This window comes from Nomascus leucogenys, chromosome 17 (assembly GCF_006542625.1).
Source record: "Nomascus leucogenys isolate Asia chromosome 17, Asia_NLE_v1, whole genome shotgun sequence".
NCBI lineage: Eukaryota > Metazoa > Chordata > Mammalia > Primates > Hylobatidae > Nomascus > Nomascus leucogenys.
Window position 1 is genome coordinate 28,544,609 of NC_044397.1, and position 23,793 is coordinate 28,568,401.

The 23,793-nt window shown below is 44.9% G+C and overlaps 1 protein-coding gene across 1 annotated transcript in view; it reads right to left on the reverse strand.

Moving 5' to 3' along the window:
- GNA12 (G protein subunit alpha 12) overlaps positions 1 to 23,793 on the reverse strand; it is a 114,446-nt gene that overhangs the window by 54,620 nt on the left and 36,033 nt on the right. The window contains exon 2 of the mRNA XM_003274950.3: positions 8,972 to 9,187. Coding sequence (XP_003274998.1) covers positions 8,972 to 9,187 — 216 coding nt within the window. The remainder of the gene's footprint in view (positions 1 to 8,971; positions 9,188 to 23,793) is intronic.

The window sequence follows — 23,793 nt, forward strand, 5'->3', positions numbered from 1 at the left end:
ACATTGTGACTTATCCTAGGAGCTAAAAAATGATGCAGTCTTCATGTATAAGTGTGTGTACTGTACCTGTGCATATACGCACACATTTTTCAGATAAACAAGCTGTGTTATCTCCATACCAGGGAATACTACTCAGAAATAAAAAGGTACAATGGCTCATGCCTGTAATCCCAGCACTTTGGGAGACTGAGGTGGGTGGATCACCCGAGTTCAGGAGTTCAAGACCAGCCTGGCCAACATGGCGAAACCCCGTCTCTACTAAAAATACAAAAAATAAAAAATAAATAAAAAAAATTAGCCAGGTGTGGTGGAGGACGCCTGTAATCCCAGCTACTCGGGAGGCTGAGGCAGGAGAATCACTTGAACCCAGGAGGTGAAGGTTGCAGTGAGCTGAGATCGCACCACTGCACTCCAGCCTGGGTGAGAGAGAGAGATTCTGTTTAAAAAGAAGGTACACTGGAAAGGGGCAGGATGAGGGAGGCTGTGGTGGGAAATGGTTCTGTATTTCGACTGTGATGTTACACATGTAATAAAGTGACACAGAACTACATGCACACGCTCACCAATGCCTGTCTCCTGGTTTTCATCCCATGCTATAATCCTGTAAGATGTCACCATTGGGGGGGACCAGGTGACACACACAAGGACTATCTGTGTAACTTCCTGTGAATCTGTAATTAGTTCAAAATGAAAAATTGAAAAAAAGAAAGGGAGTTGGAAAAAACGGGCGCCTGGCGATAGACTGGTATGAATCAAAAGAAAAATAAAGCAGCAAAGAATGTCAATAGCCAACTAAGAAGAGAATAAATGTAAATGGCCAATAAACATATGAAAAGAACCAATGATTATGAAAAGTTCGACTTACCAAGCTGGCAAAACTTACAGAAAACTAAACATATAAACATATTATATCTCTGTCTATCTATGGAAGACTAAGCATATAGAAGTCTAAAGCCATACAGCTGAGGTATGGGGAAAATCCTCTCATGCACCTAGTAGGGGCTGGTGCGATTTGCTGAGTTTAGTTTTCGCTAATTAAACACTAATTGAATGCTTGAGAAGTCAGCTAGTCCCTGACCAGCACAGACTAGGACTGATGCTGTCCCTGGGGCAGGTGTCTCTGAGCCGCTATAACCTCTCCCTGCCCCATTCAAGATGGCGACTCTGGGCATCCCCAACCCAGCATGCCCATCTCGAGACCTGATGGAATGAGGGGTGATGGCCTTCATGGGGAGACTGGGGACTCTGGGTCTGAAACATGTCTCCTGGCAGAGAGCAAAGCCCCAGGCAAGGAAGACACCAGATGCCACTGTGAGTAACCATGAACACGGGATTCAGCTCTGTGTGCTCTGCCCTCCAGGGGCAGGGTCCAAACACACAGAGGCAGCCTGGGCGTACTCACAAAGACAAGTGATGGGCTCCCCAGTAAGCACCCCAAATCCACAGAACACAACAACCCTGGGGCTCGCTCTTCCTCAGGGCGGACACATCAGCAAATCCTGAAGCTGCGCGAGCAATAGGCGAGGTGGCTTGTGAATCCCTCCCAGTTCTAGGGTGTCTGGAAACTGACCGCAGCTCACCGCCTCCGTCACCATCACCTACATTACTTCAAGAGCCTCCATGGGACCCTCACTTTTATTATCAACATGGCTGCCAACGCAATCCTATTTAAGTGTAAGTCAAACCACAGCACGCCTCTGGCCAATTCCTAAGTCCTTCTGGCAGCCCTCAAGGGCCCCTCCACAGGCACCACGAGCTGTCGTCTGTCACCCACCGCTCTGGCCCACCTCCCGTCAGCCTCCCTGCTGCACTCTGGAGCACGAAGCCTGCTCCTGCCTAGGGGCCTCTGTGCTTGCCATTCTTCCAGCTAGAACACTCTTCTCCCTTCCCCCAGGCACCCACCGTCTTCTGAGCTTTCCGGGAAATGCCACTCTGGGAAGCTACGTAGGTGAGAGCTAAAGCCAAGACACTGAGGCTTAAACAAGACAGGCTGAAGGCCGCTTCCGTTGTGGGTCCACACTGACCACTCAGATTCTTGACACTGGCCAGGCATCAGGAAGGGGGAGAGGCTGGGGGTAAGTGTCATTTCGCCCCTAGAGCAAGGCCTAGCACTCAGTCCCATGGCTATGCTAAACCACAAGAAGGCAGAAAATGTACTCCAGATTTGTGGTCATTTTCTCAACTCTGTTACCATGGCAGAGGGAAAACAAATGCCAGGGCCGGGCACCATGGCTCACGCCTGGAATCCCAGCACTTTGGAGGCCGAGGCGGGAGGATCACCTGAGGTCAAGAGTTCGAGACCAGCATGGCCAATGTAGCGAAACCCTATCTCTACTAATACAAAAAATTAGCCGGGCATGGTGGCAGGTGCCTGTAATCCCAGCTGCTTGGGGGAGGCTGAGGGAGAATCGCTTGAACCCAGGAGGCAGAGGCTGCAGTGAGCTGAGATTGTGCCACTGCACTCCAGCCTGGGCAACAGGGCGAGACTGTCTCCAAAAAAAAAAAAAAACAAATGCCAGCAAAACCAAAGAGCCAAGAATATGTGGAAGCTGCTCCCATGGCCACCCCACAGATCCATCCAGGCTCCCCCAGGCAGCTCCACAGCTCCTCCCCGGGATAATTTGCTGGCTGTGAGTCCACACCGCACAGCCTGCCTTGTCGCTGTGGCCAGGTAACTGTGTTCCCATTCAGGAGACTTCTGAGGATGTGTTGGATGGCACTTCTAGGAAGTCACTCTAAAAGAAGAGGGGAGCTCTCCCTCCCCACCCTCCTCAGTCTGGCTGGAACGCAGCTGAGGACAGGAGCGCACACCCGGACACCGGGAGAGCTCTGGACCGAGCAAGAAAAGACACAACTTATATTCACAACTTAGTTACTACATTTAATTGACTGGCCACAATTTCAAAAGTAAGTCATGAAAAACAATAAGTAGTTCCACTTATTCAGGCAATTCTGTACCTAAAGATGCTACTGGCCTGCTCACAGGCCATGTTTGGAGGAAAGTTAGATAGTGAGGATATTAACTAGGTAGGAAGCAAAGAGCTGTGCAGCCAGGAAAGCAGCAGATGGTGTGATGAACAGTAGGACATGAGAGTAAGGACCAAGACCACCTCTGCCCTGCTATGACCACACTGCCTCTCTATGGAGCCCAGGAGAGCTCAGCCGGCCTTGCCCCATCTTACCTCCCCCCCACCTTTTTTTTTTGACAGGGTCTTGTTGCACACACACATTGCACGGGCTGGAATGCAGTGGAGTGATCTCTGCTCACTGCAACCTCCACCCCTGGGCTCAAGCGATTCTCCTGCCTCAGCCTCCAGAGTGGCTGGGATTACAGGCGCCCCACCACCATGCATGGCTAATTTTTGTATTTTTAGTAGAGGCGGGGTTTTGCCATGTTGGCCAGCGTGGTATTGAACCAACCTCAAGTGATCCACCTGCCTTGGCCTCCCAAAGTGCTCCGATTACAGGCGTGAGCCACCGTGCCCGGACCCCTTCAGGCATCTTTTACATGAGTCACAGTGATTTCTGGAAAAACAACAACTCAGATCTGTGATTTACTGCTCTGACACCTCAGTGGTGCCTCACTCCCCATAGGTGAGTTCAAACTGCTTGGTATATGTGGCCGCAGAGAACACTGTGACCTCTGAGACCCGTGCCTGCACCCACCTTACAGCACACAGACCGGGTGGCAACATCCCACCCACTGCTCCAGTTAGGCAGCCCCTACTTCTCCAGTGGTGAGGACAGGGATGCAGAGTTCATCCATGCCTAAACCGACCACGCACAGCATCTCCCTGGCCACGTGCCAGGTCCCTTCCTTGCTCCTGGTGGTGATGTGTGCGCGTGAGGCCTCATTCTGCTGCCATCATTTTGCAGCCACAGAGGCAGCCAGGCCAAAAAGGAACCAGCACAGAGAAGCCCAGGAAAGGGCAGAGAAATAGCTCACACTGCACATAAAGCTCCCGCCCGTGTCAGTTTTTGGCTCACAAAGCACCTTTGGTTAAACTAGTTTGTGCTGGGATTTCTGTGCTTGCATCCACATGCATGCATACTCTTCTTGCCTAAAGCCTGCTCGACTCTGCAGGGCAGCCCCCTGGCTGGGCAAGCTTCCGCTCTGCCGGCTGCTTTCCCAGTCCCTGCCTCTGTCTGCTCCCTCTGCCACCTCACTCCTCACTGTCTCCTGGGTCATCCTACCTGCCTTTAGAAAAGTCTCCTCCAAAGCACCTCTGACCTCCTCCTGCCAGATAGAATTGTCTACTTTTTTCCTTTATGCTTAACATAGCCTGATTATTTTTCAATTATGTTTTTTGAGACAGGGTCTCGCTTTGTTGCCCAGGCTGTAATCAGTGCAGTGGCGTGATCTCAGCTCACTATAGCCTTGAACTCCTGGACTCAAGCGAACCTCCTACCTCAGCCACCGAATAGCTGGAACTACAGGTGTGCAACACCTTGTCTAGCCTCAATTATATTTCTTACCACATTTATAATAATTATTTGCTTGCATGTCTGTCTGTCCTACCGGCTATGTGAGGAAATGAGACCTGACTTCAGCACAGGGCCTGGCACACAGAAAGGACTCACTGAAAGAATACCCTCCATGGCACACAAGGACTATGACATACAAATCTAGGTCACACTGAGGTCAGGAGCCACACACCAAAGACACTGATATATCTATGTCGTATAATTCTAATTATCTAGATCCTAAAATGCAAAGGTACACCAAGGCTGGGCCTGGTGGCATGCACCTGTAATCCCAGCACTTTGGGAGCCTAAGGCAGGAGGATTGCTAGGGCCCAGGAGTTTGAGACTAGCCTGGGCAACATAGTAAGACCTCAATGCTATGAAAAAGAAAAAGTAAAAATTAGCCAGGTGTGGTGGCACATGCCTGTGATCCCAACTACTCAGGAGGCTGACGTGGGTGGTTTGCCTGAGCCCAGGAGTTCCAGGCTGCAGTGAGCTATGACCACACTAGTGTACTCTAGCCTGGAAGACAGAGCAAGACTGTCTCTTAAAAAAAAAAAAAAAAAAAAAGTAAAGAAATAAATGGTATACTCAAAAGCAGATAATTCATGGCAGTATCATCCACATACTATATTATAAGCACATTAGTTAATGAGCAAGCTATATTTTAAAAATGCTAAATTTTATTTTATTAAAAAAGAGGACAGACAAGAAGATAATATTTATATTAGTTATACCGATGACCAAAGCCTTTCTGCTGAGCATCCTGCTATGTCTTACTTAACTGTGTTTTGGAAGATAAGGTCTAACATGGCGAGATCATCTTCCTTTTAACTGAGCCACAGAAGTGATGCTCATGGGGTATCTGCTGTCTGTGACCAGCAGTGGACAGCAATGGCCATGCATGGCAAGGGGCCAGTGGGGAAGGCGGCCAGGCTGCCTCCTCTATGGAAAGGGAAGATTTCCAACCCCCATTCCGGCCCACCCTGCTCCTCTCAGAGAAGAAAGGGCCGTCACAAGGTAATCACCAGACACAGCCTTTTTTCCTCCTCTTTTTGTTTCTATCTCTGACTGGAATGGCAGGAAAAAGCAAGACGGCAGAGGGAACAGGGAGGCGCCTAGTACCTGGCTGACAGCAATTCTCAAAGCAGCTGCAGCTCTTCACAGCAGACTGTCAAATGCTGTCAGCTGGGGAAGAAAGAAAAGCAAAAAACAAGGTGATGAAGCATCACCCTAGAAAAGCTTTGACACTCAGGAAAAGATTGGAAGAGAAACAAGGGTCTACTGCAGGGGTGGGGGAGGGGAGCCCTGGGTCTACTGCAGGGATTGGGAAGGGGAGCCCTGAGTCTACTGCAGCAGTGGGGGAGGGAGCCCTGGTAATGGTGAATTCAGATGGGTATGTTCTTTCAGTTTTGCTGTAATTGTGTATTTTGACAATAATGACTATTAGGGTCCTACTATCTACCTATTTTAGTAAAATGCTCCATCATTTTTTTTGAAGAATAAAAAGAAGTGCAAATCTATAAAGTATAGGAATAACAGTCATGCACCCACCACCCAATAAACAAGAATTTCACATCATTATCTCTGCATTTGGTTATTACAGACTTTACAAATGTATTACTGACTACAACAGTGTATTTTCTGTATCTTCGCGAAGTCTCGTGGTCTGAAGCATAAGATCAAACCAAAGGGATGACTGACCCACCTGTGGCCACCTTACCCTAATCACTCGCCAAGCGCACATCTAGATTAAAAGCTCACTTGCTGGGGAGAGGCTCATGTTTGGTCTTCTTCACTGCTATATCCCCAGCATGCAGCACTGTGTCTCACACAGTAGGTGATCCATGAATGCAGAATGAATGAATGAATGAGTGAAGAAAGGGAGAAACAAGCAGACTGGGCTTTCAGGCCCAAATTTCTCACAGTGATTACCAAGATGATGTGGCCTCAGGCACACCATAACTGGTATGGGCTTACTTCCATGTTGTGAAAATACAAGGGCTTGACTTCCTAAATTGGGAGGTCCCTTCCAGCACTGACACCCTGCACCGACGGAACAGGGCAAAGACAGAAGCCTGTCAAAGCTGCTGCACCATGCCGAATCCTAGACAGCCTCACTCAATATGATCAGCCCCGGATGCTTCTGTTTCCTTCTTTGGAAAATCTTCAATTTCCATCCAAGTTCTAAATGAACGAGAAACTTCTTTCCCAGACTGTGTGAGTTTATGGGGAAAAGGTGTAAACCTCAATTTCACGCTGAGATATTGACAAGTATTTCCCAATTGTTTCTTCCACCCCTGCTCTTTAGGAGATTAAAATTTCCTTTCTACTGCAACCATATCTTCCACTTTCTTTTGATTCTTTTACCTTAACTGTTAAAGTTAACTTGAGAAGGAATGTGCAGATGGAAAGGGGCTAGTAAAAATGTCATCCTTAAGATGCCCTGGAGGACAGTAACATTTACAGGCAAAAGCCTGAGGAGAAACAGGCTATTTGCAGGGTCTCAATGTATCTCCCTAAGATATGTGTTAACAACACAGAGAAAATACTGACTTCCCAGTGGAGAAAGGTGGCCAACAGTGCCTCAACCAAGTGACCCAGGCTTGCAGCACCAGCCACTGGACAATATCACGCACTTCCTGATCAGATGATCTGAGCAGGGCTCAATGGAACGCCTGCGGTTTCTGTGCCAAAAAAAAATGCATTCCCTCATCCTAATGACGAGAAAATACCAGACAAACCCAAACAGGAATATTCTACACAATACCTGGCCAGTGCTCTGGACATGTCAAGGTCATGAAAGACAAGGAAAGATCAAGGAGCTATCATGGATTGCAGGAGACCAAGGGGACACAATGACTAAACACAATGGGGGATTCCAGGCCAGGACCCAGCAGACAGGAGCGCGAGAGGAAGCAGCGGACAGGAGAGCGAGAGGAAAGATGGGTCACATTCAGGCAAGGTCTACAGTTAATTGATGCTTTCATACCGATGTCAACTTCTTAGTTTTAATAGTTGTATTGTGGTTAAGATGTTAACATTGGGGGACTTGGGGGAAGAATATAAGGAAATTGAACTGAGGGGACTATATAGCACCTCTCAGATGAATGAGAAAAATAAAAATTATTACTCTGCAGGAAAAAGATGGGTAAAAGATATGAATAGGGTGGGGCATGGTGGCTCATGCCTGAAATCCCAGCACTTTGGGAGGCTGAGGTGGGTGGATCACCTGAGGCCAGGAGTTCGAGACCAGCCTGGCCAACATGGTAAGACTCCATCTCTACTAAAATATAAAAATTAGCTGGTGTGGTGGCGGGTGCCTACAGTCCTTGCTACTCGGGAGGCTGAGGTGGGAGAATCACTTGAATCCGGAGGTGGAGGTTGCAGTGAGCTGAGATGGCGCCACTGCACTCCAGCCTGGGCGACAGAGCAAGACTCCACCTCAAAGAAAAAAAAAAAAAAAAAAAAAGGAAAAAAAAGACATTTCCAATAGCAAAATATGAAAAACAATTCAAAAGTACCTCAATGAAAGAAGGAATGGATCCTACTATCTTTCCACAATGGAGCATCAGACAGCAGTGAAACGGAAAGAACCGCAGCTATGTGCCTTGCCTGACGAAATTCCAACATGTGGAGTGAAAAAGGTAAGTCATAGAAGCATATATACTATACACTAAGAAATGACTTATATGAAGGTTAAGAATCAGTAAAACTCAAGACTGTCGTGTTTACAAATCATAAATGGGTATTATGGCAAAATCATAAGAAGGGCAAAAGATTCATGACTTCAACTTGATTCTGGGTGCTCAGGGGGCAAAGGGCTGTGAGAGTCAGAGGCATTTCTGGATACCCTGGGTGTGTATTAATATCAGCTGTGCACATTTATGCTGGTTATCAGAAAAATTGTACATTTTACTTTATATACGGTTAATGTTGAAAGGTAGAAAAAAAACAAAAGGCAAACAGGCAAACCCCCCCCAAATTTTCTGGTTATAGATTCAGACCCTAAATGAGTCTAAATAACTGGGCTTTGTGAAGTTTTCAGACCTTACAACGAAAGGAACAAATCTGAAGGGAACAACAGGGAGGAGTCGGATTTGCTTCCGAGGTGCTGATCCGAAGGCCTTCGTAATTTGCCCATATCCACAGGTCCAAACCTGGGAAGCTGTTGTGGGGGGGGGTGTTATTTCCTACTATGAACAAGATCTCTAAGAAAAACTAAATTCCTTGGGTTGTGCCAATCCTGAAGATTCGAAGAACCCTCCGTATTCCCAGAAGAAAGCTATTGATCTTGCCTGAGTGGCTCTTGCTCCTTCCCCTCTTGAGCCTTTTATATAGCATTTGCCTCCGTCCTGTGTTTTGGTTGTTGATCATTACAACTTACAGTGATTTAGAGCTTGCTTGGACTGTTACACAGTTTTAAAGGAAATTCAACTAACGGTCCAAAATAGTCGTGTAAAAAAACACACTATCAGGTGCCCAGAAAGAAGGCTTACTCACTCACCAGCTGAAACTCGCTCCTCCGGCTGAAAGCCTCCCTGATGCCAGAATCCCTCCAGAGTGCGCTCAGGGCTGGGACGTACAGCTGGAAGGTGGCCGGCTCCACAGGCAGCCCCGCCTTGTTCTCAAACGCCATCAGGAACATCCCATGCTTCTCATTTTCAGAATACTGCCAAGGAATGCCAAGCTTATCTCGTGCATCAACAAGAACCCTTGAGCCCTAGAAAATAAAAGAAATGAGAGAGGATTTAATTGCGTTCCAAAGACTAAACCACACTAGAAAACCTCAAAATGGGCATCAATTGTTATAATGCAGAAGACTCACAAGCTCTCAAATGTGCAGCCAGAGTCTGTCTCCTGGTTTGTTTGTTGTGACATGAAATGTCTTAACTCCTAGGAACATAACCTCACCGAGATAGACGCACATGGCCGAGGGTAGTGGCTCACATTGTGAGCCTCCCCTTTGGGAGGCCAAAGAGGGAGGACTGCTTGAACACAGGAGTTTGAGACCAGCCTGGGCAACAGAGCAAGACCCTGCTTCTACAAAAAATTAAATTAAATTAAAAACAGCTGGGCTTGGTGGTGGCACACCTGTAGTCTCAGCTGAGCGGGGAGGATTGCTTGAGCCCAGGAGGTCAAGGCTACAATTATCTATGATTGCCGCACTATATTCTAGCCTGGGCAACAGAGCAAGACCCTGTTTCAAAAAAAAAAAAAAGAAAAGAAGAAAAAAAAGAAAACAGATGTACATAAGCACCATAGAAAGAAGTCTGCCTTCTGCTATCATTCATTTGCAAAGCTACTGGAAAAGAGACAACTGAGCGGGGAGGAGGTGGCAACAAATTCAGAAAATTTCACTGGAAAATGAAGTGTATCAGTAAAAAACCAACTTTTTTTTTTTTTTTGTAAGTGGAGTTTCACTCTTTTTGCCCAGGCCTGAAGTGCAATGGAGTGATCTCGGCTCACTGCAACCTCCACCTCCCAGGTTCAAGCAATTCTCCCGCCTCAGCCTCCTAAGTAGCTAGGATTACAGGCACCTGCCACCACGCCTGGCTAATTTTTAATTTATTTTTTATTTTTTATTTTTATTTTCTGAGACAGAGTCTTGCTCTGTCCCCCAGGCTGGAGTGCAGTGGCGTGATCTCGGCTCACTGCAAACTCCGCCTCCCAGGTTCACGCCATTCTCCTGCCTCAGCCTCCCGAGTAGCTGGGACTACAGGCGCCCGCCAACACGTCCGGCTAATTTTTTGTATTTTTAGTAGAGACAGGGTTTCACCGTGTTAGCCAGGATGGTCTCGATCTCCTGACCTCGTGATCTGCCCGCCTCGGCCTCCCAAAGCACTGGGATTACTGAGATTACAGACCACCATGCACGGCTAATTTTTGTATTTTTAGTAGAGACAGGGTTCCACCATGTTGTCCAGGCTGGTCTTGAACTCCTGACCTCAGCTGATCCGCCCGCTTCAGCCTCCCCACCAAAAAAACAATGTTTTAACAACAACTATAGTAGCCCCCACCCCTTATCCGCAGCATAAATTCCAAGACCCTCAGTGGACGTCTGAAACCTTGAACAGTACCAAGCCCTACCTGTATTGTTTTTAAAGTTTAATTTATGAATTAGGCACAGTAAGAGATTAACAATAATAGTTAATAATAAAATACAGCCGGGCGCGGTGGCTCATGCTTGTAATCCCAGCACTTTGGGAGGCCGAGGCAGGAGGATCACGAGGTCAGGAGATCAGGACCACGATGAAACCCCGTCTCTACTAAAAATACAAAAAAAAATTAGCCGGGCGTGGTGGCGGGCACCTGTAGTCCCAGCTACTCGGAGAGGCTGAGGCAGAAGAATGGCGTGAACCCGGGAGGCGGAGCTTGCAGTGAGCCAAGATTGTGCCACTGCACTCCAGCCTGGGCGACAGAGCAAGACTCCATCTCAAAAAAAAAAAAAAAAAGTTAATAATAAAATACAACAATTATAATAATATACTGTCATGAAAGTTAAGTAAATGTGGTCTCTCCTTCTGTCTCTCAAATGTGGTACCACTGTCCGCGCCTATTTTCCGTTGGCGCCTGGCTGTGGATAACGGGGGATGACTGTACTGCCAAGAGTACTACCAGCACTACTACTGTCATCATCACTGAAATCTGGCAGCTCCTCGATTCCAGAAGACACAACTGCTTCTTCCAGCTTAAAACGGGTGGGAAAACATACAAATCCAGGCAGTCAGCAGTCATGAGACAGGAAAAGACTAAAATACGACAAGCCAAGTAGCCCGCCCACCAAAACGGGCGCCAGGGGATCATGTTCTAGATTTAACGTCACCATTGTTTGTGATGAGAAACTAATTTTCATTCTTTTGCTTATTTCCTCATTGTTAAAAATAAAGTTAATATTGTTCTGCCTCTTCTTACCTCATCAACAGGGTCAAAGGGATGAAGAAATAACCTAAACTAAAATAGTATTAGGGAATGCAGCCAGCCTTTGGAAAATATTCTCTCAGCAGAAACAGCACCCTCTGAGCAGTTAGGAGGTCTATTTCACCATCCTTAGACTAATGTTTCGAAATCAGCAAGGCAGTGTCTATGAGAGCTTCTGTGTTCTTCCCAGGGGCCCACTGCATACTCTCTGGTATGGTCTGCACTGGGGGTGTGCAGAGTGGTCAAGGGCCCTGAGAAGGCGATCAAGTGCACATCTGTCCATCTGGAAAAGCCTTCTCATTTCAGAGCAATCTGGGGGATTCAGGCCAGCTGAGAGCAGCATCCCATCCTCCAGGACAGAGAAAACCAGGGTCACCTGCTCACTAGGCACTTATCTATGTTCCTTTTTTGGAGACAGGGTCTTGCTCTGTCACCCAGGCTGGAATGCAGTGGCATGAACATGGCTCACTGCAATCTCGACCTTCTGGGCTCAAGTGATCCTTGCCCGCAGCCTCTCAAGGAGCTGGGACCACAGCATGCCTCATTATGCCCGGCTAATTTTAAGATTTTTGTAGAGTCAGGGTCTCACTATATTGCCCAGGCTAGTCTCAAACTCCTGGGCTCAACTGATCCTCTGGCCTTAGCCTTCCAAAGCACTAGCAATTACAGGTGTGAGCCACTGCGTCCGACCTTTTTTTTTTTTTTTAATAACAGTTTTACTGTGCTATAATCCATGTACCATAGAACTCATCAATTTAAAGTGTACAACTCAATGATTTTTAGTTGGCACTTATCCTAAAAATCTTCGTTTCTGACACCCAGGGCAGAGTAGATGAATCCATTCTGCCTCCTTCATCTCTCTCCTGCAGCATCAATTTGGTGCCTGTAACTTCCGCTTCTGCCTCGAACCACTGAGTCAGATGTAATGATGACTAAAGAGTAGTTGAGGCCGGGCGCGGTGGCTCACGCTTGTAATCCCAGCACTTTGGGAGGCCAAGGCAGGCGGATCATGAGGTCAGGAGATCGAGACCACGGTGAAATCCCGTCTCTACTAAAAAAATACAAAAACTTAGCCAGGCGTGGTGGCGGGCGCCTGTAGTCCCAGCTACTCAGAGAGGCTGAGGCAGGAGAATGGCGTGAACCCGGGAGGCGGAGCTTGCAGTGAGCCGAGACTGCGCCACTGCACTCCAGCCTGGGCGATAGAGCGAGACTCCGTCTCAAACAAACAAACAAAAAAACAAAACAAAACACACACACACACGCAAAAAGAGTAGTTGAACGCCTCCTCCAGACCCAGCTGACCAGGATGGTCTGGTTAGAGATGTTCCCTAAATTTCCCCCTCAGGACCTTGTCTGTCTGCCGTTGGAGACCATGCCTAGTTCTACCAATCCACAAACATTTGTTCAATGTGGGGGAAACAAACTTTAAGAAGCAGTATCTGACCCCCAGAAACTCAGAATCTGGCTAGAAAGACAAATATATGGATAAGAAAAATACTTACCACCCACTCATGATTTTAAAAAACCTTAGCAAACTAGGAATAGAGAAATTCTTCAACTTGATAAAGAACACTGACAAAAAAACATACAGCTAACCTCATAATTAATATGAAAGACTGAGAGCTTTCCCTCCAACACTAGGAAAAGATAAAGATGCCTACTTCTGCTACTGCTATTCAACATGGTTCTAGAAGTTCTAGCCAGTGCGATAAGTAGGAAAATGAAATAAAAGATCACACAGCTCAGGAAAAGCAGGGGGAACAAAGAAACAAATTAGACAGAAAAAAAAAGAAAACACACAACTAAACCTATCTGCAGATAAAAAGATGATTTATGTAGAAAATCCCAAAGTAATCTACCAAAAAAAACTCCTGAACAAATGAATCCAGAACAGTTGCAGGATATAATGTCAATACACAAAATTCGATTGTCTTTCTATATACTAGCAATGAACATGTGGAAAGTGAAATGAAAAATGTACTACTAACAATCACTAAAAAAATGAAATAGGTGTAATTGTAACAAAGTATGTGTAGACTTATGTGCTGAAAGCTGCAAAATGTTGATGAAAGAAATTTTCAAAATCTAATAGATACACCACAGTCACGAATTAGAAGATTCAACACGGTATCAATATCCTTAAATTAATAAACAGGTTTAGCACAATTTCCATAAAATCCCAGCAGGATCTTTTGTAGATATAAATATGATTATTTGAAAATTTATATGAAAAAGCATTAAATTAGCAACTCTGAAAGCATTAAATTAGCAACTCTGAAAAAGAAAAGTGGGAACAATCAGTCTATCTGATTTTAAGACTTATTATATAGCTATGATAATCAAGACTGTGTGGTATTGGTGAGGTGACAGACCCACAGATCAATCGAACATAACAGAGAACCCATGGATAGCCCCTGATACAGCTAAGTGATTTTTGTAAAGGTGCAAAAGCCATTAAAAAGAGGAAGCCTGGTCTTTTCAACAAATGCTGTTGGAGGAATTGGACTTCCACAGGCAAAGAAAATCGGGGGGGTGGGGGGGGGTGGGGGGTGGGGGGAGGGAGTGGGGGAATAACCTTGACCTAAACCTCGCGGCTTCTACAAAATCAAATCAAAATGTAAAACTATATATAACATAGGAGAATATCTTCAGGATGTAGGGTGTGGTGAAAAGTTCTTAGATGTGACTCCAAATACATGATTCATACGAGAAAAATTATCAATAAATTGAACTTTATGAAAACTAAAATATTTTGCTCTGCCAAAGACCCTCTTAAAAGGCTGAAAAGAAGCTATGAACTGGGAGAAAATAGTTGCCAACCACACATCTGCCATATCTGACAAAGGACTCATTTAGGATATACAAGGACATTCAAAACTCAACAGTTAGGCCGGGCACAGTAGCTCACGCCTGTAATCTCAACACTTTGTGAGGCTGAGGGGAGAGGATCACTTGGGGCCAGAAGTTCGAGACCAGCCTGGGCAACATAGTGAAACCTCGTCTCTACAAAAATATTAAACAAATTAGGCAGGCATGGTGGCGCACGCTGATAGTTCCAGCTACTCAGGAGGCTGAGGCACAAAGATCGCTTGAGCCCAAGAGTTTGAGGTTACAGAGAGCTATGACAGTGCCACTGCACTCCAGCCTGGGTGACAGAGCAAGATCCTGAGATACATACATACATACTCAACAGTTTAAAAAGCAAACAATCCAGTTAGAAAATGGGCAAAATTCAGCAGGTCACAGAATGAAATGAATGAAGAGAAAAAAAAATTTTTTTAAAGAAAATGGGCAAAAGACATGATGAGATATTTCACTGGAGAACATACACAGGCAGCAAATACATAAGTGAAAAAGATGTTCAAGTTCACCGGACATCAGGAAAAAGCAGATCGAGACCTCAGTAAGATACTGCTATACACCTGTTAAAGCAGCTAAAAAACAAACAAACCAAGAAAACCAGGGACAACACCAAGTGGAGGTGAGGATGCAGAGACCCCGGACCTCTCATACACTGCTAGTGGGAATGTCAAATGGTACAAACTAGAAAACAGTTGGGTGGATTTATAACTACTAAAAATGCAACTTCCATACAGCCTAGCAGCTGTACTTGGGTATTTATCTCAGAAATATGAAAACTGAGTCCACACAAAACCCTGTAATGTTCACAGCAGCTCTGTTCATCATAGACCCAAACTGGAAGCAAGCTGTGGTGCACCATACCATGGACCATTACCCAGCAATAAACGGGAATTCACTATGGAAATGCAACAACTTGGATGAAGCTCTAGGACATTATGTTAAAAGAAAAGTCAGTCTCAAAAGAACACGCACTATGCGATTCTGTTTAATAATATTCTTGAAGTGACAAGATTACAGAGATGGACAAGAGATTCATGGTTGCCAGGGGTTAGTAATGGGAAAGACGGGGAGAAGTGTCTAGAAAGGAGCAACACGAGGAGATCTTTGTGGTCTGGACTGTGGTGGTGGTTACAGAAACCTACACAGGTGAGGAAAGGGTGCAGAACCACATACACACTGTCCCAAAGCCCGTCTCCTGACTTCAACAGCATACTGAAATTATGTGTGTCATAACTACTGGGAAAACTGCATGCCTCTCTGTACTATCTTTGCAACCTCCTGTGAACCTATACTTATTTCAAAATAAAAAGTTTTTAAAAAGTTAACTAGCAACCACAGCAATGTAAGTTCCAACTACGTGATGTGGAGAGGGAAGGTTAGCAGAGGCCAAAGGAAAAGAGATAGTTAGGAAAAGGTGAGGCTTGCTAAAATCCTAACTGGAGATGGGTCTCAAACAGAGCTTTCAGAAGTGTGGGTTCATCTGAACGAGTAGCAGTGGTGGACTGGAATCTACCTAGAGGGAAAATGTGACTTGAATAAACTCTCCACTTTCCTTCCTCCCGGCTCCCCCACTGTGATTCCTCCTCTGGGTCCTCATCTCCCCACTTCCTTTGACTACACCACACCAAACTCTTGCCTTTCCAAAAGGACAAAACCAAAAAGGTTCAAGAACCCAAGGAAACAAAGGCAATTCCTCTTTTCCCCACTATGCACAACAAAAACTATCTCGGAGTTTCTGTGTGCACGGAGAAGGTAGCACACAGATTTCTCTGGCGAGGTCTCGGGCAAAGAGTCTCAGTGCCTTTGTACAAATCAGAAAAACGCTCTCCAACATCCACGCAGATGCAGCCCAGCCTGGCAATGCTGGGTTGGATGGGGTTTCAGCCTCCATGCCCTCCCAATCAAGTCACCAACCCTCCCGCTATCCGGGAAGGCCCTGCTCACCCAACTCAAATACAGAAATTGGGTCTGACCCACCAGGTATCTATTCAGGTGCTATTTTTACAAATGAAAAGTTCAGCTTCACAAGGAGTACAACCTCACTCAGAAGTTAAATCAGTAACCCCTAGGAAGTTTCATTTTATGTCAAAGACGAAGTCAGGGGGCCAAGTCAGACTTGGAAGGCCAAAGGTCACTTAGGAAGACTGCAGCACTGCACAAACCAGGCCTTCCCCAATTATCAGGGTGAACATAGGTTTGGCTTAAAAACACACACGCAAAACCGGCTCATGCAACAGCAGTCTATTCCCATCGCACACTCTGCCCAAGCAGGCTGGAGCTGGTCCAAATGAACTGCACCCAACCACAAGAAAAGACTCCTCCTTTCCCTTTTTCAAAACACAAGAAAGGTGGCTAAACTACTGATGAGCTTTGAATTACAATAGTTAACTACAGTCCATTTTCCATACCTTTTCCCCTTCCTTTGAAGGAAAAAAGGCATGTAAAAAAAAGCTGTCTCTCTTTTGCCCTTTTACATTGATTCTAGTCAAAAACTGCTCTCTGCCAACTTTGTTCTGAAAATCCACATCTGAGTTCCAGCGACGTTTTCTACTTGGGGACATCTGGCTAGATTCTGAGTCCCCTTTTCTTCCTTTTTAGAGAGAGATGTAAGCTCTCTCTGGAGTTTAAAGCCTGTAGCAATAATGTATTTACCGTACTTTTGCAGAACTGGTAAGTTACACTTTCACCATCATTATACAGAGTTGCTAAAGTCTTAAAAGTAAAATACTAGTATAGGAGGCATATTATAATAATAAACCTCTTACTCCTATCCTTTTCCAATGAAAGACCAATTTTCTAAAACACAAAAGCCAAGAAAATCCTAAATCTCACATACACTTAAAAAAAAATAAGAAAGACAACTCATTCAAGTCTCTTTAATGGCTAAGAGAAAAATCCTTTTTTCAGTAATGGTGTTACCGAAGTATTAATTGTTTGAATAACCATACATTTTATTTGGTTACCCAAGTATAAACAGTTAAAGTCTCAAGCAGTTTGATGACTTCATCTCAATATAATGTCACACTTCAAACTGTTCAGAGAGCATATTTTTAAGACAACTTATAAATCCAGCAACTTAAACTTCTAGTCAAAGTATAGATTCCCTCTCTGCTGGGGATGTAGATTTTTTTTGGGGGGGTGGGGTGGGGTTCAGTTTTGCTGGAGGAAGACCAAAAATTGCAAATCTTGTTATCTCATTTCAAAATAGATTGTTAGTTTAGCCCCTAATCAAACCAAATCTTTTAAGATTAGTCATTCCTTAGTAAAATCTTCCCACAATAAATACCAAAGCTACGATAGACATAAAATGCTATAAGATAATATGAGCCTTTTTCTACAAGATGAAACAGTTCCATTGAGACAAACTGAAGATTTTGGATGTTCACTCGGGCAACAGCATGCGGACTTGGAAAGCTCTGTTTTTTAAAAACCCACTCTGCCGAGTTGTTTGCCTTTGGCCACCATCCAAATAAAAGAAACGCTGCCAGAAGTGTAAACAGGATGCATTTCTTTACATTGATGAATCCAGCCAGCAAAGACAGCGCCTCTTAGTTCCTCTTGAAAACTGAAGTGCAGGATACCTTTTAGTGTAAAGGTCAGCGAGAGAAACTGACGAAGGGAGGCAGTAAGCCATCAAACCAGCCATCAGAGCCTCTGCCATTTCACAGCACAGCCCCGGCCCCACCATAACTCCGCACATTTGCCTTCTGGAACAAATGCACTGTTGTACTGGATCAGGCCTATTATTTCTCTAAGAAAGCCCCCTCTTGGCTCTGCCAGTGACTATACCGAAGGCTCACCTCACGCAGAGAAAAGTGGTGGGTAACGAATGGGGAAAAACCCAAAAGGCAGTAAACTTGGCTCCTGCTCTGGGAGAACTTTCAAAACAAGCGCAGCAGCAAGACAGAGCACAAGCAGATAAGCGACAACCTCAGATGCAGAGTACAGAGGCCAGCCCCATAACCGGAAGCACAGGACCATCGGAGGACAGCCAGAATTGCCACCGCTGGTGAGGTCTCGCTCACAGACAGGCTGTGGAGAGCTAAGAAGTCTGTGTAAGAAATGGGACGATGGAAGGCTTTGGAAAAGGAGAATGGCAAGGTCTGAGGCTGCCTGCAGGTCCTGTGGTGGGTGGGATGGGAGGCAGGCAAGGAGCAGCTAAAGCAGGAGAGTGATCAGGAACCCCCAAGTGCTCTCACCCCAAGTGCTCTCAACAAAAGATGGAGAGATCCAAAACCGGAATTCACCAAACCTGCAGAGCAGGGAGACCAGTGAGGGCCCTGTTGTGTTAAGCACAATACCCACCAGTTCTCCCGAGTCAGGTCCACAGGAGGGGATGGCTTGGAAGGGTTGACTTTAAGTAGGTTTTCAACAAATTTAGTTCAGTTGGACAGTGGGAAATCCAAGCTAAGCTTCTCAAGAGGAGATGGAACTGCAGAGAAAACTCTGGGTTTAGGAAGGGCATAGGAGAAGCAAACTATCATCTTTAGCTTTTTTCAGCTGCCTTGAAAAGGTTTTCCTGAAAGTCCAAAAAAAACCAAAACAAAACAGACAAAAAAACAACTCCAAACCAATCCAGATTTCCCCAGATCTCCTGAACTGGAAAGTGAAAATCCAGGCTCCGTTTCAAAACTCAAAAGCCAGCAGGCTGGAAACTTCTGGAATCATCTCCCCCACCCCCACCCGCCAGCCATGGCCATGGGCAGACCAACTTCTTCCTCTCCTGTTCTTCCAGGGGTCAGGATAAGCCGCGGAATCTCCCTTCACTAAAAATTTCACTACACGACAAACACTAGTACAAGGGGGAACAAAATCGTCCTGTTAAGTACAGAAAATATCAGCAAAACTTGAGAACACACACACACTAAGTATCATTCTAAGAGGGAAAAGCTTGCACACACTATCAACAGGTAACAGCTTCATGTGCTAATTCAGTGTTTTTGAAATTCAAGTCAGGATCTGCATTGTGAAATAATTTAGTAGGCATTTTAAAAAGGAAAAGAATATACTGGTAACTAACCAAATAGACTGCAAATAATAAAGGTAAGTGTTTCCCCAGAATTTGTTTTAGGAGAGACAGCTATATATAGACGGGTGTGTGGGTATGCGTAAACCCGTAAACCCATAAACACACACGCACGTACGTACACTGGGTTCCTCTGGACTATGGTCTGAGTGCCACTGGGCCGGATTCTTGTAGATGAGCCTGCTACAAGGCTGGCTTTCCTTGGTCCCACCACTTCAAAGCCAATAGGACTGGGCTGAGTATCAAAAGTCCAAACAGTAACAAGTTGGGTTTTGTGAAAAACTGATTAAGAGTGCAAAGAAACTGTGTGAGGAGGTGTGAGAAAATGGTGAAATCTTTGTCTTTGGGGGCAGTGTCACTAGGTTGGTTTTCATTAAACATATTCTTGGCCCCTTCGTTGGGCCATCTTGGATTGCATGGTGAGGTCTGGGAATCACAGAGCTACCATTCAACATTTTCTACCACTAAAGACGTTGAAGAGAGCTGGGTGTGATGGCTTACGCCTGTAATCCTAGCACTTTGGGAGGCCGAGGCGGGAGGATCCCTTGAGCCCAGGAGATGGAGACCAGCCTGGACAACTTACGGAGACCCTGTCTCTATTAAAATAAATTAAAAAAAAAAAAAAAAAGACATTGAAGAGGATATGCAGCTAATGTTCATTTTAGAAAGGCTGCTTTTGATTATCAAACAAGATGTGTGCAGTGCATGGTGGTGGTGGCACCCCCAGGCAGTGTTCTTTAGAACCCTCCTCCTGATCCAACCTGATCAAGCTGGAGCCTCAGCACACTGTGGTAAATAAAGGCCCAGAGCCTTTCCACAAAGCCTTTAAATACTGACCAAGGTGACAAATAAATGAGCAGATGCAGACATGCATAAAATTCATGCCAGTCTATCAACCAAAAGGCTGCTTGAGAGAGGCCATAACAATCTGCATCGTTCATGGGACTAGGCACCTGCCATGTGAACGACACTGTTAAGTACTCACTGTCCATTAGCTCATTTAGTCTTTATAACTAACTCCGCGAGGAAAAGCATTATGCCCATTTTACAAATGAGTAAGCGGAAGCTCAAAATCACACAGCTATCAAGCCTGACCAATTTCGTTTAAGCTAGAGATTTTCTTTTTTTTTGTAGAGATAGGGTCGCACTGTGTCCCCCAGGCTAGAGTGCAGTGGCGCGATCAAAGCTGATTGCAGCCTTGACTGCGTGGGCTCAAGCTAGAGATTTTTCAGCTCTGTTCTATGCTGCTATGAGAGTATCTGGAGAGATAGATAAGGGAGCAGAGAAACAGGCAGGAGGCAGAAGATGTCTGGGCTGCCGCCTGCTCTCACGCAGCTTACAGCAGGCATGGAGACTAGAGCCAGAGCTGAGCTGACCTCTGAGGACCCAACACTTCTGATATTCTCTAGAACGTTTTTTAAAAATAGTAATTAAAATCTGGAAGTATGGGATATGCTGTTAAGCCTGGCTACATTAGAAGACATTTTGTGAACTCAGACACTACTTGAGTCTAATCTCTTCCAGACACTGAAAACACTCACTCATCTACACTATCTCGGCAGCCCAGCAAGAGACCATCTAATGGTGGCTCTGTCCCAGCCACGAGGGCCACCAAGCAGTGGACATGCAGCCCAGCTGAACTGAGAGGTATTATAAATACATACTGGATCACAAAGAGTACAAAAAGAACATGTAAACTTCTTTTGTTTATACTGATTACATATTACAATTGTAATTGGATACATTGGATTCAATAAAATCTATTATTAAAATCATTTTTCTTTCGTTCTTTCTCCTTAATGTGGCTACTAGAAAATCTGAAGTACACATGTGCCTTACATTTGTGGCTCACATTATATTTGCTATTGGACAGCATTGCTGTAGGATAACATATCTAAAAGAATTTGTCTTGGTCGGGGGCAGTGGCTCACGTCTGTAATCCCAGCACTCTGGGAAGCCAAGGCGGGCAGATCACCTGAGGTCAGGAGTTTGAGACCAGCCTGGCCAACATGGTGAAACCCTATCTCTACTAAAAACACAAAAATTAGTTGGGTGTGGGCACATGGTGGCAGGTGCCTGTAATCCCAGCTACTCGGGAGGCAGAGGTTGCAGTGAGCTGAGATTGCACCACTGCAGCACTCCAGCCTGGGAGATAGAGCGAGACTCTGTCTCAAAAGAAAAAAAAAAAAAGAAAGAAAAAAGACCTTGTCTCTTTCTGATTATAAAAGTGTGTTTTTAGTGCAAAAAAGGGAGGAAATATAGAAATGCATAAAGAAGAAAATTATATCCTTAAAAATATCACTACCTAGAAATAACTTATTAACATCTAGGAATGCTATCTGTCTTATTCTTTACAGAACATTTTGTAACACTTTAAAATTTTTCTAGCAATGTATCGTAAACACTTTCCTATGTCATTCAAGATTTCAAGATCTGTAATGGCTGCAGAGTAGTCTGACATGTGGGACATGCTAAGATTCAGGTAACCCCTATGGCTGGACATCGGAATTCTTTCCAGTGTATGGAAAGAATAAACAACGACGCAAGGAACTCCTTGATACATCCCTATTTTCACATATATGGCTATTTTCTTGTGACAAATTCCTAGATGTTGAATTATAAAACTGCTGGGTCAAAAAAGTATACACACATTTTTGAGGTTTTGATAAATATTACTAAACTGTTTTCCAGAAAGGTTGTGCCAATTTACACATTTATGTTTAATAACTTTTAATTTTCCTTTATTTTCCCCCAAGTTGTTTTTTAGTTGATCTATTTGCTTCACAAAAATTGTCTTCCAATAATATCTAAGCAGTCACATCCTCAAACCACAGCTCAAAGAGAAATCAGGATAACTAGCAACTGAAAATGAGGAAAATTTAGTGTATGTATACTGACAACTGAAAATTAGAAAAAATGCAAGACATTTGGCTTCTATACTTCAAATAAGCTTTTATACTGATTTTTATACTTTATTTTCCTCTAAGTCCCATTATAATACAATAATATATAAAATAATAAAGTACCAATTAGTAACAAAAATGCTTAAATTTCACAAGCATGTTTGAATTTCTAGTCTCTTGTTCGCAGTAAGAAAACTAGGCTTAGTCAACACTTCCAATAAAATGTTTCATGAAGGTATAAATAACAATTTAAAACATTTGGCCTGAGTTCTTAGAAGTTTCAAAATCAAGAGAGCCTTGAATTTGATGGGAGATTTACTATTAATTACTGTCTCCATAAACAGAAATCTCTTTGAATTAATGAGCATTAAAATAAGGTATGAGAGACAGAAAAAAAAAAAATAGCCAGGATAACACAGCAGCTTGCTCACTGTTTTCATCCCTTGCCTTTAAAACTATCTGGAGGAAAGTTCAAACTTGCGATAAGACCAAATGGAAAAAAGCTGGAAGAAGTTAATTTAAGTAGTAAATTACTACTGCAGAAAATAAACTCAATGGTAACATAAACAGCACCAAAAATGCACTTGGACATGGCAATAAATTAAATATCAGCATCAGGCTGCCTCACTAAACAAGACGCTGCAGCGTTTCAAATTAAGGGGCCAGTCTTAGGCACACACACAACCGAAGAGCAGCCACAGCTCCTGAAAAACTTGTTCGTGCAGAAACTGCTCTGTGCCCCGTGGAAGAGCTACGATGAATTATTAGGTGAAAGTACCACAAGCTCTATGATCATTTGGGGCGCTTCCTCCACTTAGGAGTCAGGCTGCTGCTTAATGAAGTCCTGCTCTGCAGGCATCCATCTTCTCTTCTATGGACTGGATGGGTAACTGTTTAGACAACTAAAAGGAACATCTTAATTTATGCTTCATTTGCAATTACAGAGTTGGCCTCTGCAATTTTCAATATCTATTTCAGGAATCTGTGAACATGTTTCCTTCTCACACATACCCAACTCCCTCCTATAAACAGTGACCATCACGAGCAGTGCCTTCAGTGCTTACGGCCTGCACTTGGGTTAAGCCAGAGCTGGCCTACCCAGGCCCTGCTACCATGCTGCCTGGAAAAGCTGCTTCTGCACCTTTTGCAGATCAGCAAGGGTGGGGGCTGAGCCGACTATGGCCTTGGAGCCTGTCTGTCCCCGCGGGCTGGCCACTGGCTGTAGTAGGAGAGTGCCCAGGTGCTGTGGGTTACCCTGGACCATCCTGTGGGCCTGAATTTGGATGGATGGAGAGGGACCTGGGCCACACAGGAAGACCTCACTCCCCACAGAGCAGCAGTGGCCTGCAGCTGGGGGAGACGCACCATCCCGAGGTCTGGCCCAGCCTGTCAGCCAATGCCGTGGTTCTACCTTCCAGAGACAGCTAGAATTTCCCTACTTCCTGCTGCTCCCATGGCTCTCACTTGGGTCCCGCCACCACCATCTCTCACCTGGATTATGGCAAGTCTTCTAATTGGCTGCTTTGTGTCCACACTTGTCCCCTTCAGTCTACTGTGAAAACCAGCGGTCAAGTCAGCCTGCTAAGCTTAGGTCAGCTCTTATCACCCACTTTGTTC